The sequence below is a fragment of the Lepus europaeus genome, chromosome 11, assembly GCF_033115175.1.
Source record: "Lepus europaeus isolate LE1 chromosome 11, mLepTim1.pri, whole genome shotgun sequence".
Taxonomy (NCBI): Eukaryota; Metazoa; Chordata; class Mammalia; order Lagomorpha; family Leporidae; genus Lepus; species Lepus europaeus.
In genome coordinates, this window is record NC_084837.1 from 107,251,316 (window position 1) to 107,268,199 (window position 16,884).

Here is a 16,884-nt window from a genome sequence, read left to right on the forward strand (position 1 = left end):
TTTTTTTTTTTTTCCCCTTTGAGGGGCTGGGGGCAGGTGGGCTTGTGGAGATGATCAGAGCAATGGGGACAGGCTACCTTCTATGGCTGTCTGTGTCTGTTGTGACTGTACCTCTTAATCCCCAAACAACAACAACAAACCCTTTGGGGGAGAAAAAGACCTTGCAGATTAAAGGAACTTGATTTTTTTCTAAGTTTCAAGTATTAGAGAGAGGGACTGTATATATTTAGCTAATAGTTTTTCTTCATTTTGTATCTTCTATGTTGCTCTCCAAAGATGTTAATATAATGCATTGTTCTTGGAATTTGAGGGACAAACATCCAAATATAGGTTGCTTCTGGGACTAAGACTGTCTTGATTAATAATTTTCAATGGTAATGCCAAGGGCTTGTCCAAGGAAGAATGATAACATTACATCATATTTCTATGACATTTGAAGATATTTTAGATGGATAAACCTCTGAACAGCTCCTAGATTATTTAAAAAGACCTGTAACTGAAGATTTCATCACAACAGTAGATTCAAACCACCAGTGGGACATAGCTTAAGGGAAATATATGAATTCACTGATTCATTTTTTTCAGAATCATGCTGTTGCAAATAGTGTAAATTATATAATTTTACCTAATTTTTGATCAAAACAGTCCTTTTAAATGGAACATATGTCTGCAAAGAGTCTAGGCAAATTGATCATTTCAATATGGTTCTGTTTGAAGTTCACAGCAAGTTTTATTAATCATGCTTTTTAAGGCACAAAGTTGGTATTGCTGATGTAACCGTGACTGACTCATGGAACCAGTTTAGTTTCTTTACTGTAGGACCAAAGGACCATATATTCTCTTACTCAGCACCTTCTTCCTGACCATGAAGAAATGGCTAACTTAGGGCAAGCGGCATTTTACCCATCTCCATGTCATGGTCACATACCAGGTTTCCTATCATTTATCTCCTTGGTATCCTGACATTTTTATTTTGAAATGCAGAGAAGCCATTTGGGGGCTGTGTGAGGATCCAACCCCAGGAAGCTTTTGACCTAAGGAGTTATTTTTTTTTAATTCAAGTTTTCCCCTCAAGATCTAAAATTCAGTATTTATTTTCTCTGCTAGTTTATAAAACCAACAAAAAACACAAAAACAAAGTAATATAAAACCTTAGTCAGTGGTGAAGTTTACTTTATCTTTATCTATTGCTCATATTAATCAACCATTTCTACTAAGATATGAAAAAATGACTGTTAGCAGGGCAGCTGTAAGTACATATGGAAAAAAAATTATTTGAGGATTGAGGTTGTGGCACAGCAGGCTAAGTAGCTACTTATAACACCAGCATGTCGTGGTGGAGCCCTTGTACAAGTCCTGGATGGTCCACGTCCCCTCCAGGTCCCTGTTAATGCACCTGGGAAAGCAGTAGAAGGCAACCCAGGTGCTAGAGACCCTGACTTCTATGTGGAAGACCTGGATGGAGTTCCAGGCTCCTGGCTTGCCCTCACATTGCAATAATCTGGGGAGTGAACCAGTGGATGGAAGATATCTTTCTCCCTTTCAAACAAAATTAAACTTTTTTTTTTAAAAAAAAGAAAAAGTTATTTGGGACCAATAAGCAGTGGATGGTCAGATTCCCATGTCCTTTTCTTTTCAAAGGAACCACTTGTTGGGCTTCATCACCTCTGGTCCCCATGGGCAGCAGGTGAAGACCTGGCTGACTGCTCAGGGCTCCTGGGCTCTTCTCTACTGATGGGGGATGCTCACAGAGGAAGGAAGGACGCCGTGCACTAGGGACAGATTTCCCGGGCACGGGTGTGCAGGAGTTTCTTGCCCATTCCCTATTTGTCTTAGCTCATGAAAGGGATCGCAAGGTTATCCGTTATGGATGAGGATGAGGGAGGAGGTGGAAGTTTGAGACAGAAGCATGAACTATGTGTCTTGAAGAACAAGGACACACACTTGAGGGAAAATGCCTGTGCTTACCCGAAGCATAAAGACTCCTTGGAGGTTAATGGGCGTGAGTTTGAAGTAACTTGGAGTGTATCTGCCCCACGCTGAGAGTAAAGGGCACGGGTCCGCGTGCCACAGCAGGTAAGAATGTCGGGAAGTCGGCCAGGCCTTGGTCTTTCTTGGGAACTTCCTCAACAAGGAGAGCTCTTCCCAGAAGCGTCCCTGGGCACCTGCTACCACCTCTCATCGACAAGGAATGGGCCTCACATCCGCTCCAACCCGTGCTCTGGGGAGTTGCCTGGGTCTTCCACAAAGCAGATGCCAGCACAGGACTACAATGAAGGTTACCTCTTTCTCACCTCCCTCCCTGTCCCCTCCCTCCTTCCCTCCCACCCTTCTTCGCTTCCCCCCTTCCCTTCTCTTTCTTGTGTTTTTTTTTTTTTCCTTTTCTTCTTTTTCTTTGTGGTAGTAATGGAGAGGACTTGGAAACCATTTCAGTTTCTCTTTAGTTTATTTTTTGAGCCAATTTTGCAATTTACATTTTTTAAAGAAGTGTCCAGTTCATCTAATTTTTCAAACTTCACTTTTAAAATGTTTGCTTATCGTTAAACAACCTCAGATGTGCCTATCATTATGTCTTCTCATCCCTAAACTCGGTACTTGATTCCTTCTCTAATTTTCCTTTTGTTTGGCTGAGACATCTAAGAACTGCATTTTAGTTTGGACAATTAGTTCTCAGAGGTTTTTTTTTTTATTTTAAATTCTTTTCAAATGAAAAATTTTAAAGAGATTTGAAAGGCAGATTGACAGAGAGAGAGAGAGAGAAAAAGAGAGATAGAGAGCTCTTCCATCCACTTGTTCTTTAGCCAAATGGCTCTAACAGCCAAGGCTGGGCCAGGCCAAAGCCAGGAGCCAGGAACTCCATCCAGGTCATCCAAGGCAGAGACCCAGGTTCTTGGGCCAGCCTCTACTGCCTTCCCAGGCACATTAACGAGGAACTGGATCCGAGTGAAACAGCCAAGACACAAATCAACACTCCAGTATGCAATGCCAGTATTGGGAACATTGGCTTAACCCACTGTACCACAACACTGGCCCCTAAATTTTTATTCACCTTTATATGAGTTTATTTTGGTGTTCTATTTTTAGCTTCCAAAGCCAGTTTCTTCATTTGTCTTATTTTCATTATTTTTCCACTTAGGACTTTATGCAAGATTCTTAATTCTACTGGAGTGTTTGTGTAAAGAAAAGCTGAGACCAGCTGAATTTAACAAATTTAACTTGAGCAAAAAAAAAAAAGGTTCGTGCACTGGGCACCATTGCAGATGGACAATGGGTCAGAATACCTCATCCCATCACCTGTACAAGTTATAGTAACAGCAGAGGAAAGGAAGTGACATTGGCTACGGTCAGGGCTTGCCTTCCATGGACATGGTCTGATTGATGGCTTGGCCTACTGAGACTGGCTGAAGCTTGACTGCCGTGATTGGCTGCGACGTGGTTGTTTGCTGACAAGGGTGTACTCTCAGGTTAAAGAAAAGTCTGTTTATACATCAGGTGAGCCTAGAGTTAACCATGCATGACCAAACTTTATCATTCAAGTAAGGAGGTCATTGTAGGCCACGTTCATTTGGGTTTGTATCAGTCTTTAATTACGCTCAGTGCTGTTTGTGTCCTGGTTGAGAAATCATGGTCTCATCTGGAGTTACGAAGATGATCTTCCGTGGTTGCTTCTGCAAGCCTTATAGTTTTTCCTTTCACACCGAGACCTGTAATGCACTGAGAATTTATTTTTGTACATGTGGTGAAGTCGGATCACTGTTTTTCTTCCACATGACTCTCCCGTTGACCCAGAGCCACTGGGTAAAGGACAGCACTTACTCTATTTGTCCTAAATCTACTGACCGCAATGTGGGTGTTTCTATGGATTCTGCTTTGTCTCATTGACACATTTGTGGCAGTACCATTGTGATTTATCTGCTGTAGTGTTATTAAGTTTCAGTATCTGGCAGCATAAGTTCTTCAGCTTTTTTCTTGAAGATTATCTTGGCTATTCTTGATTCTGCATTTCTGTATCAATAGTGAAATCAGCTTGTCAGTTTTTATAAAATTCTTCTGGATTTTGATTGGAATTGAATACGTAGATCAATTTGTGGAAAATTGACAGTTTACCAGTACTGAGTCTTCCCATCCATAAATATGGTGTGACCATAAATTTGTTTAGCTCTTTTAAAACTTCCCTCAAGGGGCCAGCACTGTGACATAGCCAGTAAAGCCGCCGCCTGCAGTGCCGGCATCCCCTATAGGTGCCAGTTCAAGTCCCGGCTGCTCCACTTCCAATCTAGCTCCCTGCTAATGTGCCTAGGAAAACAGTGGAAGATGGCCCAAGTCCTTGTCCTCTGTACTCATATGGGAGACCGGGAAGAAGCTCCAGGCTCCTGGCTTCAGATGGCTCTAGCTCCTGCCTTTGTGGCAATTTGGGGAGTGAACCAGTGAATGGAAGATCTCTCTCTCTCTCTCTCTCTCTGTCTTTATTCTCTCTCTAACTTTGTCTTGCAAATAAATAAATAAGTCTTTTTAAAAAATAAAAATAAGGCCGGCACCGTGGCTTACTAGGCTAATCCTCTGCCTGCAGCGCCAGTACCCCGGGTTCTAGTCCCGGTTGGGGCACCGGATTCTGTCCCAGTTGCTCCTCTTCCAGTCCAGCTCTCTGCTGTGGCCCGGGAAGGCAGTGGAGGATGGCCCAAGTGCTTGGTTGCCTGCACCTGCTTGGGAGACAGGGAGGAAGCACCTGGCTCCTGGCTTCGGATCAGCACAGTGCGCTGGCCATAGCAGCCATTTTGGGGGGTGAACCAACAGAAGGAAGACCTTTCTCTCTGTCTCTCTCTCTCACTGTCTAACTCTGCCTGTCAATAAATAAATAAATAAAGTTTCCCTCAACATTTATAATTTTTAATGTATGTCTTGCTTATCTTTTCTCAGATTTATTCCCAAGTGTTATTTTGATGTTGTTGTAAATAGTATCTTTATTTCCTTTTTCTATTGTGTTGCTGGAGGCTGGAAATCAACTTGATTTTTGTGTGTTGAAATTGCACTCCTGCTGTATTCACCTGTAAATACTACTGGTTGCAGCTTGTGGATTCTTCTAGAACACACACACGGATTCTTCTAGAACACACACACACACACACACTTGTGACATCTGCAAATAGTGACCGTTTTCTTTCCCTTCTGTTGCAGTCATTATATGCATTTTTTCCTGATATGCTGCGTTGTTGGGGACGTCTGGTTCAGTGCTGAGTGGAGGGAGGCAGCCGTGGGTCTTGCCACGCTTCTCATTTCAGGGACAAAGCTATCCATGATTTGCCGTTAGGTACATTGGCTGTACACTCTCGTAGATTCTTTATCTGATGAAAGGAATTTTGTTCCTCTAGTTCACTTTGTTATCACGTATGGTGTAAGTGTGCAACTTTATCAAATGCTTTTTCTCATCTTTTGAGGTGGTTCTGTGGTTTGCTCCTTTTTTCTGTTTTCATGGAATACATTGTAATGATTTCTCTTCAAATAGTTAGCCAACCATACCTTCCTGTAATAGATCCAACTTGTTCATTATCCTTTTTTATTAGAATTTCTTAGCAGTATTTATTTTATGTTTTATCAAAATGTATACCCTTTTATATATTACTAGATGTGCTTTTAAATTGATTTATTGAAATTTTTTCCTATTTATGTCCAGGAGAATTTTTGTGTGTTTATTTTCCTTGAAATACCCTTTTCACATCTTGGTATGGATTTTATACTTATTTTATAAAATAACTTGAGAGGTGCTCTTTCTTTTCTTATTTTCTAAAATAGTTCGCCTAGAATGTTCTTTAGTCTTTACTGTTTGGAAATGTTCACCAGGAAATTTTTAGAATTATGCCTTGTCTTTAAAAGATAGAGCATTCTTCATATTTTCTTATTTCTTTTCTTTTCTTTTCTTTCTTTTTTTTTTTTTGACAGGCAGAGTTAGACAGTGAGAGAGACAGAGACAGAGAGAAAGGTCTTCCTTCCATTGGTTCACCCCCCAAATGGCTGCTACGGCCGGCGTGCTGAACCGATCCGAAGCCAGGAGCCAGGTGCTTCCTCCTGGTCTCCCATGCGGGTACAGGGCCCAAGGAACTTGGGTCATCCTCCACTGCCCTCCTGGGCCACAGCAGAGAGCTGGACTGGAAGAGGAGCAACCAGGACAGGACTGGCACCCCAACTGGGACTAGAACCCTGGGTACCGGTGCCACAGGTGGAGGATTAGCCTAATGAGCTGTGGCACCAGCCATATTTTCTTATTTCATCATGTGTCAGTTTTATTTAAAGAAATTTGTCTATTTCAACAGACTTTTTAAAAGTCATTGCCATAACGTTCCCTATTATGTATTCATTATCTAGTGAGTCTGCTTTCACATTCCTGATGTTGGCCATTAGTGCCTACTGTCCTTTCCTTGATCACTCATGTTGGAGGGATATCAAATTTGTTATACTTTTCACAGAAACAGCTATTGACTTTGTAAGTACTGTTTTTAATGTAGTTTTATTTCAACATCAATAATGTTTGCTTTCATCTTTGCCATCTCCAGCCTGCTAGTTTCTCTGGATTCAATATGCTGATTTTTTATAACTTTTTTTGAGGTAATGTTCACATCATTGATTTGATTTTTATCCTTACTTATTTATAACGTATGCATTTAAATCTTTAAATTTACCTCAAAATGTCTATATTTAGTGTCGCAAATTTTTATATGTTTTATTTCATCTCTCAGTGAGATTATTTTGTAATTTTCTTAATGATATATGTTTTAACGTGTGGGTTATTTAGAAATGTAACATTTAAGCATGTCGGATTCTTCCAGTTGTCTTTTATAATGCATTTTTATAGCTTAATCTATTGTAATCAAAGAATATACTCTATATTATTTCAGTCTTTTAAAACTTATAACACTTGATTTTGGACTCAAAATATTGCAAATTTTGGAAGAACGTGATATGTAGTCTTTACCTATTGGATGCAATGATATACAAATGAAAATAAGTTATATTTATTGATTGTGATATTCAGGTTACAACTTTCCTGACTTTTGTCTGATCTTTCTTTTTGATTATTTATTTATTTGAAAGATAAAGATAGAAAGAGGGAGAGACAGAGAGAAGTCTTCCATCCACTGGTTCACTCTCTAAATGGCTGCAGCAGCTGGAGCTGAGATGATCCGAAGCCAGGAGCCAGGAGCTTCCTCCAGGTCTCCCATGTGGTGCAGGGGCCCAAGGACTTGGGCCATCTTCTACTGCTTTCCCAGGCTACAGCAGAGAGCTGGATCAGAAGAGGAACAGCTGGGATTTGAACTGGCACCCATATGGGATGCCAGCACTGCAGGAGGTGGCTTTACCCATCATGCCACAGTGCACCTTGTCTGATCCTTCTGTTAGTTACCATGAGAAACGTGCTAACAACACCACCTTTTTTTTTTAAAGATTTATTTATTTACTTGAGAGGTAGAGTTACAGAGAGAGAGAGAGAGGGAGAGAGAGGTCTTCCATTCACTGGTTCATTCCCCCAAATGGCCCCAATGCCGGGAGCTGGGCCTGTCTGAAGCCAGGAGCCAGGAACTTCTTCCAGGTCCCCCACGTGGGTGTAGGGGTCCAAACGACCAAGCCATCTTCCACTGCTTTCCCAGGCCCTCAGCAGGGAACTGAGTTGGAAGTGAAGCAGCCGGGACTCAAGCCAGTGCCCATATGGAATGCCGGTGCTGCAGGCGGGTGGTTAACCCACCACGCCACAGTACCAGCCCCAACACCACCTTAACCATGGATTTTGCACTGCGTATTCCGACCCCTGGTTGTCAGGTCATTCACGTTTAGAATCCTGCGTCTTCCTAGTGAGCTGACCCTTTTGTCACTGTGAACTATTTTCTTTCAGCACTTTGAAGATCTCTCTCCATTGTCTTCTGGCTTCCATTTATTCTGTTGAGAAGTCATCTGTCAATCTTATTCTTGTTCCTTAGAAGGTAATGTGTCCTTTTTCTTCATCTGCTTTTAAGTGTATTCTCCTTGTTTTTGGTCTTCACTGATGTGACTACAATGTAACTATGACTCTCCAGTTTGAGATCCATAGTACCCACAAGTCTGTGGCTTGATGTCCACCATCAATTTTGGATGATTCTCTTATTTGCTCTTGAGATATGGCTTCTATCCTATTTTATTTATTCTCTATTTCTGGGGATGCAATTGTACCTGCAACTTTATACTAAATGTATATTTTCCACTTTTTTCTTATCTGTCATTTTGCTGATTTTGTGCTCAGGTATGCCTAATCCACAGATCAGCAGATGATAGGCCATCAGACTGATCACCTGCTTTTACAAATAAAGCTTTATTGGGTCACAGATGCTCTCTTTTCTTTACTTAGGTTTGTGGCCTCTTTTGCATTGCATCAGCAGAGCTGACTAATTACAGCAGAGGCCATGTCGTCTGGAAGCCTGAAATCCTTACTGTGTGACTCTTCGGGAGAATATTCACCAAGCTCCACTCTAATTACTATTGATAATATAATAGATCAATATGGTGTTGATATATGGATCTAAATTATTGTATTTTATTTCTAGAATTTCTGTTTTACTTTTATTACAACTTCTCTGTTTCTAGTGAAATTCTACTCTTATTTGATTTCTTAAACATTTTGATCATAGCTTTTATTCCAAGATTACTAAAATTCAGAATCCAAGGCATATAGGTGTTGCTAAGCCACTGCAGAGAAAAATAAGAATTGAGCAATGTTGGGGCTACAGGAGGTAGCTGTGATATGCTTAAATTTTTATGTAACCATAATGTCAGTATCTATATTTCCTGTAACTATGTTTAGAATGTATGGTTTTCACTTTTTGGTTTACATTTTATTTTTCTGTATACTTCATTTTTATTACTTATTTGAAAGGCATACACACACACACAGATGTGGAGAGAGAGCGAGACAGAGAGAGACAGAGAGAGAGACTAAGACCTCTCATCTATTGGTTCACTTCCCAAATGCCCACAAGGGCCAGGGCAAGGCTAGGGCTGAAGCCAGGATCCAGGAACACAATTCCAATCTCCCACTTGGGTAAGAAGGACTTGATTACTTGAGCTACCAGTGCCGCTTCTCAGGGTAGGAAGCTGGAGTCAGGATCTAGAGCCAGATATTGAACCCAGGTACTCCAGTGTGGGATGTGGGCATCTGAACTGTTAGGGTAACCACCTCCCCTGCCTAATTCATTTTTTTAAAGATTATTTACTTATTTGGAAGGCAGAGTCACAGAGAGACAGAGGTAGAGAGAGAGAGAGTTTCTCCATTTGATGATTCATCACCCAGATGGTCACAATGGCTGGAGCTAGGCCGATCCAAAGCCAGGAGCCAAGAGCTTCCTCTGGGTTTCCCACCAGGTGCAGGGACCCAAGGACTTGGGCCATCTTCTACTGCTTTCCCAGGCCACAGCAGAGAGCTGGGTCGGAAGTGGAGCAGCCAGGACTTGAACCGGTGCCCATATTGGATGCTGGCACTGTAGATGGTGGCTTTATCCATTATGCCACAGCACCAGCCCTTCCTAATTAGTTTTAAAGTCTGTGCTGTGTGTTAGACATGAGACATTATAGATATAATTTGGAACTAGAATGTTTTTCTTCTAGAAGACAGCTAAGTCACAAGCCAATCACCTTTATCCAATAAGGAATTGTGAAATAATTTGAGTGCAGGCTTCTTTACCTCTGAAAGCTGATTGACTCCAGCTCACTTTTATCCATAATTTAGAGCCTTGTGGGATTCCAGATGAGTGCCTGGGGTGTTTCCTGACACCCCTCACCTCAGCAAGCCTTGAGCTCCAACTTTTGCTCCAGTCCCTTGGGTTTGGAGCCAGGTCGACTCAGCTTCCAGGCCTCCAGGAACCACTAGCACACTGGAAAGTGTGGTGAGGGAAAAGGTGCTGCCAGAGCTGTACCAAATGTTGTGCTCACATATCTGGGCTTCCTTTGTGTCTCAGATCCTGGCCCTGCAAACCCTCATGAGCACAGTAATTTTCTGATGCCCTAACATGCATTTCACAAAATTCTATGCAACGTTTTTACTGATTCTCGTGGGAAGGATTTATCAAAAGTGAGGCATTCTTGGCTGGCGCCACAGCTCAATAGGCTAATCCTCCGCCTGCGGTGCTGGCACACCGGGTTCTAGTCCCGGTCGGGGCGCTGGATTCTGTCCCCATTGCCCCTCTTCCAGGCCAGCTCTCTGCTGTGGCCAGGGAGTGCAGTGGAGGATGGCCCAAGTGCTTGGGCCCTGCACCCCATGGGAGACCAGGAGAAGCACCTGGCTCCTGCCTTAGGATCAGCGCGGTGCGCCGGCCGCAGCGCACCGGCCGTGGCGGCCATTGGAGGGTGAACCAATGGCAACGGAGGACCTTTCTCTCTGTCTCTCTCTCTCACTGTCCACTCTGCCTGTCCAAAAAAAAAAAAAAAAGGAAAGAAAGTGAGGCATTCTGTCATAGTCAGAAGCAAAATTCTTTAGCATTGTGCTCTACCTCTGGAAACCAGTGTTGTCACCATAACCCCGGTCTTCCTTGCCTCCCTACACACACACATACATCTCATAATTTCTACATAATTTGATAGCAAGTATATCCAAATATTATTTTTAGTCAGTGCTTGTTGAGATTCATTTGTAAGCTTTGCTGATTTATTTCCCCAGCATTTCTTCTTGCATCTATTTTCTTTTAAATTTATACTGGTTTCTGTTCTGTGCATCCTTTAGTAGTTTTTTCTGTTTCTTGTTTCCCAGTATCTTCTAGTGGCAAAATTTTACAGATCTCTTTGTGTCTGATAAAATCTTTGTTTCACTGATTGCAAATTGGTTGTTTGATTATAGGTTGATATTTGATCGTGGATTATTGATGAATCACTTGGTTATAGCATCCTACATCCAAAATTCCTTTTCTTAAATTGTCCTTTTTTTAAAAAAAAGTTTATTTATTTGAAAGTCAGAATTACAAAGAGAGAGAGAGAGAGAGAGAGAGAGAGAGAAGATGGAGACAAAAACAGAGATAAATTTTCCATCTACCAGTTCACCCCCAGATGGCTGCAAGCTGAGGCTGGGCCAGGCTGAAGCCAAGATCCAGGAGCTTCATCTGGATGGCAGGGGCCAAGCACTTGCACCATCTTTTGCTGCTTTTTTTTTTTTTTTGCCATTAGCAGGGAGCTGGACCAAAAGTGGAGCAGCCAGGACATGAACTGGTGCCCATATAGGATTCTGGTGTCACAGGTGGTGGATTTACCTGCTGTACCACAACACTGGCCCAAAGATCCAAAATTCTTGACCCTCATCACTTTGAAGGTGTGATTTTGTTTTCATGCATCCCATAATGCTGATAAGGAATCTGATATCAATCTGATTTTCACTCTTCCATAGATAATCATTTCATCTTTGTGCTGATTTTAGAATTTGTTTATTTTTGTAGTTCTTTAAATATTGCTCATAATTAAAGATTTATTTATTTATATATTTGAAAGACAGAGAGAGATCTTCCATCCAATGGTTCACTGTCGAAATGCCCACAACAGTAGGGGACTGGGCCAGTCCAAAGACGGAAGCCAGAGACTCCATCTGGGTCTTCTATGAGGGTGACAAGGGCCCAAGTACTTGAGCCATCTTCTGCTGCTTTCCCAGGTGCATTAGCAGGGAGCTGAATTGGAAATGGAGCAGCCAGGACTTAAACTGGTGCTCCTATGGGATGCCAGCATCCCAGGAGGCAGCTTAATCTGCTGTGCCACAGTGCCAGCCCCTCTTAGCAACCGTCATGTGTCTGATTTAGAATTTCATATATGTGATGGTGCTCCTTGAACTATGCACTATGGGCTTAACCTTTGTCTTCTCTTTTTCTCTCTTTGTGCTGTATTCTGGGAGTTTTTCCTTAGTTCGTGCATCGTTCAATCAGTAGGGAAGAAAAGGAAGTAGGCGGAGAGCTTGTGCTTGAGAAAAACTACCTGAAAGTAAATCGACCTCTGTCTCTGGCTGAGAATCCACTCTGAGCAGTGCCCCGCCCTTGCAATTAGAAGCTTGAATGTTCCTGCGTCAATACTAGTACCCTTGGGTTGAGTTTCTGTGAGCAACCCTAGATAAAGTCTCAATCCTTGTCATCAGGGACATCAAAATCAAGTGTTTTGGGAGGGAAAAAAAATGTTAACTAGACAAAGAAAAAAAAAAGTCCTTCTACATTTTGTGAACCATTAACATGCATGGAATTATCTGGAAACTTACTCCAGAGAATTTTGCTGAAGTCTGTCTGAGTGCCCGTTTATGACAAAGCTAAATGAAATGTCCTCCCATCTTAAATACTTGTAGTATCCATGTAGCATAGTTGTTTGTGATTGGTCCAGGGCTGTCTACAGAGGTAAAGAATATTCACCTTCTTTCTGAAAGGTGTGGAAAGCACCAGCCACCAGCTCATTGTCTGCAGATGTGTAATTAGGTTTCTCTCTGTCCAGACCAGGTACACTGTGGCCAAAGACAGCGTGGTCCAGTTCTTCTTTTACCAGCCCATCAGTCACCAGTGGAGACAAACTGACTTCTTTCCCTGCACTGTGACGTGTGGAGGAGGTGAGAAACACACCTTGTTTGTGGATATTTAGAGCTGAGCGTCAGACAGTACCCATGTGCACTTCAAAGCTGACTTTGAACTTCAAACTTCTAGTCACAGGTCCCCTACTCAGCAGCCTGGAACGCAGCGGGGTTAGTGTATGTGCCTTTGCCCCTATTCTAGAATATTAGGTAAAAAAAATGGATTTTTATTTTGTATTTTTAGCTAAAAAGCTGGAAACATGTTTCATGTGTTATTGCGTTTTTTGTCTTGCTTGTCTTTAAAGTATTCATTATCTTTTTATTTCCACTGAGAAGCAGAAACACAGAGGAACTTGCCCAACCTGATCAGGGTCATGAACATGTTGGGTTTTTTTGTATTTTGAAAGATTTATTTATTTGAAAAACAGTTACAGAGGGAGGGAGAGAAGAGAGGGAGTGATCTTCCATCCACTGCTTCAGTCTCCAAATGGCCACAACCACCAGGGCTGGGCCAGGCGAAAGCCAGGAGCCAGGTGCTCCATCCAAATCCCCCACGTAGGTGCAGGGGCCCAAACACTTGGGCCGTCATCTGCTGCTTTCTCAGGCACATTAGCAGGGAGCTGGATAGGAAGTGGAGCAGCCAGGACTTGAACCTGTGCCCATATGGGCTGCCAGCATTGTAGGCAGTGGTATAACTCATTGTGCCACATCACTGGCCCAACATGTTGGCTCTAACATTAGATTTCTACCCAGTCTCCCCTCGGGTGCAGGAGCCTTGCTTAAACTTACCAGGAAGAGAAAGGAACTCTGCTTAGTGCTAGGGGGATAGGCCTGCTCGCTGTCTGCCTAGTTCAAGGTTTTTCAGGACAGTAGAGGAAGTTTGGGGGGACAGTGAAAAGCATGGAGCACAGAAGTATGCTTAGGCTCACGTGGAAGACGTTAGTTTATTTAATACCAAGCAATAATGATTCCCCGGAGCAAATGAAGTGACTAGAGCCACTGGTGGAATTATTGTCTTTGTCTGAAGTGCACTTTTTTAAAAAAGATTTATTTATTTATTTGAAAGTTAGAGTTATGCAGAGACAGAAGGAGAGGTGCAGAGAGAGAGGTCTTCTATCCACTGGTTCACTCCCCAGTTGGCCACAACGGCTAGAGCTGTGCCGATCCGAAGCCAGGAGCCGGGAGCTTCTTCCAGGACTCCCACGCGGGTGCAGGGGCCCAAGGATTTAGGCCATCCTCCACTGCTTTTCCAGGCCACAGCAGAGAGCTGGATCAGAAGTGAAGCAGCCAGGACTTGAACCGGTGCCCCTATGGGATGCTGGCACTGCAGGTGGCGGCTTTACCTGCTATGCTACAGCGCTGGCCCCTGAAGTGCACTTTTTACACCCTGGAGTTAATGATTCTTTGCCAGTGCCAGCCCAGGAAAGGGAGATACTGGAGTGGCCAGCAGCATGTGAGTCGGTGCTAGGAAGTGGGACTGGGCACCATACTGTGTGCCAAGCCGTGTGCTAGGGGCTCCTCGTCACTTTTGTTCTTCCAGAAAACCCTCAGGAAGCTCTATGTTGTGCCTGTCTCATGTGTGAGCAGGCAGCTGGGATCTGGGTCCAGGCCTGTCTGTGCCATGCTCTAGAGGACTTTACCCCTTGAGCCTTCCCTGATCTGACCACCCGACCTGGGACCAGGTCAGAGGACACCGGCTCAGGTATGGTCCTGTTTGAGGAGTTGGAATAAATCGTCCTTCTTGGCCGGCGCCGCAGCTCACTAAGCTAATCCTCCACCTGCGGCGCCAGCACACTGGGTTCTAGTCCCGGTCGGGGCACCAGATTCTGTCCCGGTTGCTGCTCTTCCAGTCCAGCTCTCTGCTGTGGCCCAGGAAGGCAGTGGAGGATGGCCCAAGTGCTTGGGCCCCTGCACCCGCGTGGGAGACCAGGAGAAGCACCAGGCTCCTGGCTTCGGATCAGCGCGGTGTGCCAGTCGCAGCGGCCATTGGGGGGTGAACCAACGGAAAAGGAAGACCTTTGTCTCTCTCTCTCACTGTCCATTCTGCCTGTCAATAAATAAATAAATAAATAAATCCTCCTTCTTCAGTCCATCCCAACCCAGCCCCACCCCAAGTCATGTCTCCATCCAAGGCTATAGAACATCAAGTTCCCAGAGAGGCAGGAGCTGATCTAGGGCTCTGGCCTCGCTCTCTTTTCAACACCAGGTGTATCGAGTGGGGCCTCAATGTCACGTTCCTGTGATGCAGGCCAGACACCCTCCCCCCCGCTTCTGACACTTAGGCTCCCCATGAAAGCAGTAGGAAGGTGCTTTTCTTTTTCTTTCTTTCTTTTTTTTTTTTTTTTTTTGAAGATTTCACTTATTGATTTGAAAGGCAGACAGACAGAGAGATTTTCCATCCACAGTTCACTATCTAAATTGCTGCAATAGCCTGGGCTGGCCCAGGCTGAAGCCAGGAACCTGGAACTCCATCCAGATCTCCTCGGTGGGTGGCAGGGACCCCAGCATCTTCTGATGCTTCCCCAGGCACATTAGCAGGGAGCAGGACCAGAAGTAGAGCAGCCAGGACTTGAACTGGTGCTGTGATGTGGGATGCTGGCATTCTAAGAGCAGCTTAACCCACTGTGCCGCAATGCCAGTCCTGAGGCAGGTGCTTTTGTGAGAAGCCCAGCAGAAGCTAGTGTTTCTGGGAATGGCAAAGAAACGATCCAGGGATTGAGGGGGGCCCTGGAAGGGAAGTGAAAAGCCTGGCATTGGGCCAGGCGAGGGCCTGGCATTAGGCAATGGATGACATCATTGACTCCAGCAGAGGTTCTCAAAGAGTTTGCCCTGGACCAGCAGCCTCGCCGGCATCTTTGGATGCTGAGTGAAGAGAATTGTTAGGGCGTGCACATTCTCAGAGGCCAGCTCAGACCTCCTGAGTCTGGGGGTGGACTCAGCACTCTGCTGTTTCCAGACACCCTCCCAGAATGAGTGCTGCTCATTTGGCAACCACCGATACCAGAAAGCAATGGCCTTGGATATTGACTGTGGCATATTAATGTCACTCTGCTGCCATATTGGTGTCACATTTGCAGTATCATTCACTTACGAATTGTTTTTTTTTATATTTATTTATTTAAGAGGCAAAGTTACAGAGAAGGAGAGACAGATAGAGAGGTCTTTCATCTGCTGGTTCACTCCCCAAATAGCTGCAACAGCCAGAACTGAGCCAATCCAAAGCCAGGAGCCAGGAGCTTCTTCTGAGTCTCCCGTGCAGGTGCAGGGGCCCAAGCACTTGGGCCATGCTCCACTGCCTTCCCAGGCCACAGCAGGAAGCTGGATCAGAAGAGGAGTACCCAGTACCCTAGTCAGTGCCCATATCGGATGCTGGTGCTGCAGGCGGAAGCCCAACCTACTGCACTACAGCGTCGGCCCCCGGATTGTTTTTTAAATGGACTTTCTAAAAACAACCTATCCTCAAAAAGAGTTTTATATTTCTGTAACTACAAAACGACGGTCTCCTGCCATCAACAGAACATGGCCACAAAGATCAACACAATAAAAACAAAGCAGTGGGGGAGGTCATGCCCATGTTCCTCCGGCTGTCAGTGTTCTCTCCGTTTCCTTCAATTTCTCCTGAACCGTGTTGAACAGTATCAACAGCTTTCTGAGGTTCTGAGGCAAAACACTCTTTTAGAACTCGAGTCACTGCCTCTCCGGCAGGCTGTAAGGAAGATGTCTGAAAGCACTGGACATCTCTTTTTTTTTTTTAAAGATTTATTTTTTATTTATTTGAAAGACAGAGTTACAGAGAGGCAGAGACAGAGAGAGAGGTCTTCCATCCGCTGGTTTACTCCCCAGATGGCTGCAACGGCCAGAGCTGTGCCGATCCGAAGCCAGGAGCCAGGAGCTTCCTCCAGGTCTCCCATGTGGGTGCAGGGGCCCAAGCACTTGGGCCATCTTCCACCGCTTTCCCAGGAGCATTAGTAGAGAGCTGGATCAGAAGTGGAGCAGCTGGGACTAGAACCGGTCCCCATATGGGATGCCAGCACTGCAGGCCAGGGCTTTAACCCACTGTGCCACAGCTCCAGCCCCAGCATTGGACATCTCTTAAAGCTGAAAGAGATAAAAGACAGGTTGGAATCAAGACTATGGGAACCAGAGCTTCGGAAACGTTGGGGCCAATCTTGTTCTCCACTGAGCAATGTCCTGGGGGTTGGGCACTGTGACGGGTGAAGCCGCTGCCAGGATGCCTGCATCCCACATCCAAGTACCTTCGGTCAGATCCCACTCTGCTTCCCAGCCAGCTTCCTGCTAACGTACCTAGGAGGCAACAGGTGATGCCTCAAATACTTGGGTGCCTG

General features: G+C 44.4%; 1 protein-coding gene across 2 annotated transcripts in view; it reads left to right on the plus strand.

Moving 5' to 3' along the window:
- The window catches only part of ADAMTSL3 (ADAMTS like 3), a 390,931-nt gene that overhangs the window by 217,698 nt on the left and 156,349 nt on the right, over positions 1–16,884 (plus strand). For both annotated transcript variants that reach the window (XM_062206333.1, XM_062206332.1), the window contains exon 10: positions 12,466–12,577. In XM_062206333.1, coding sequence (XP_062062317.1) covers positions 12,466–12,577 — 112 coding nt within the window. The remainder of the gene's footprint in view (positions 1–12,465; positions 12,578–16,884) is intronic.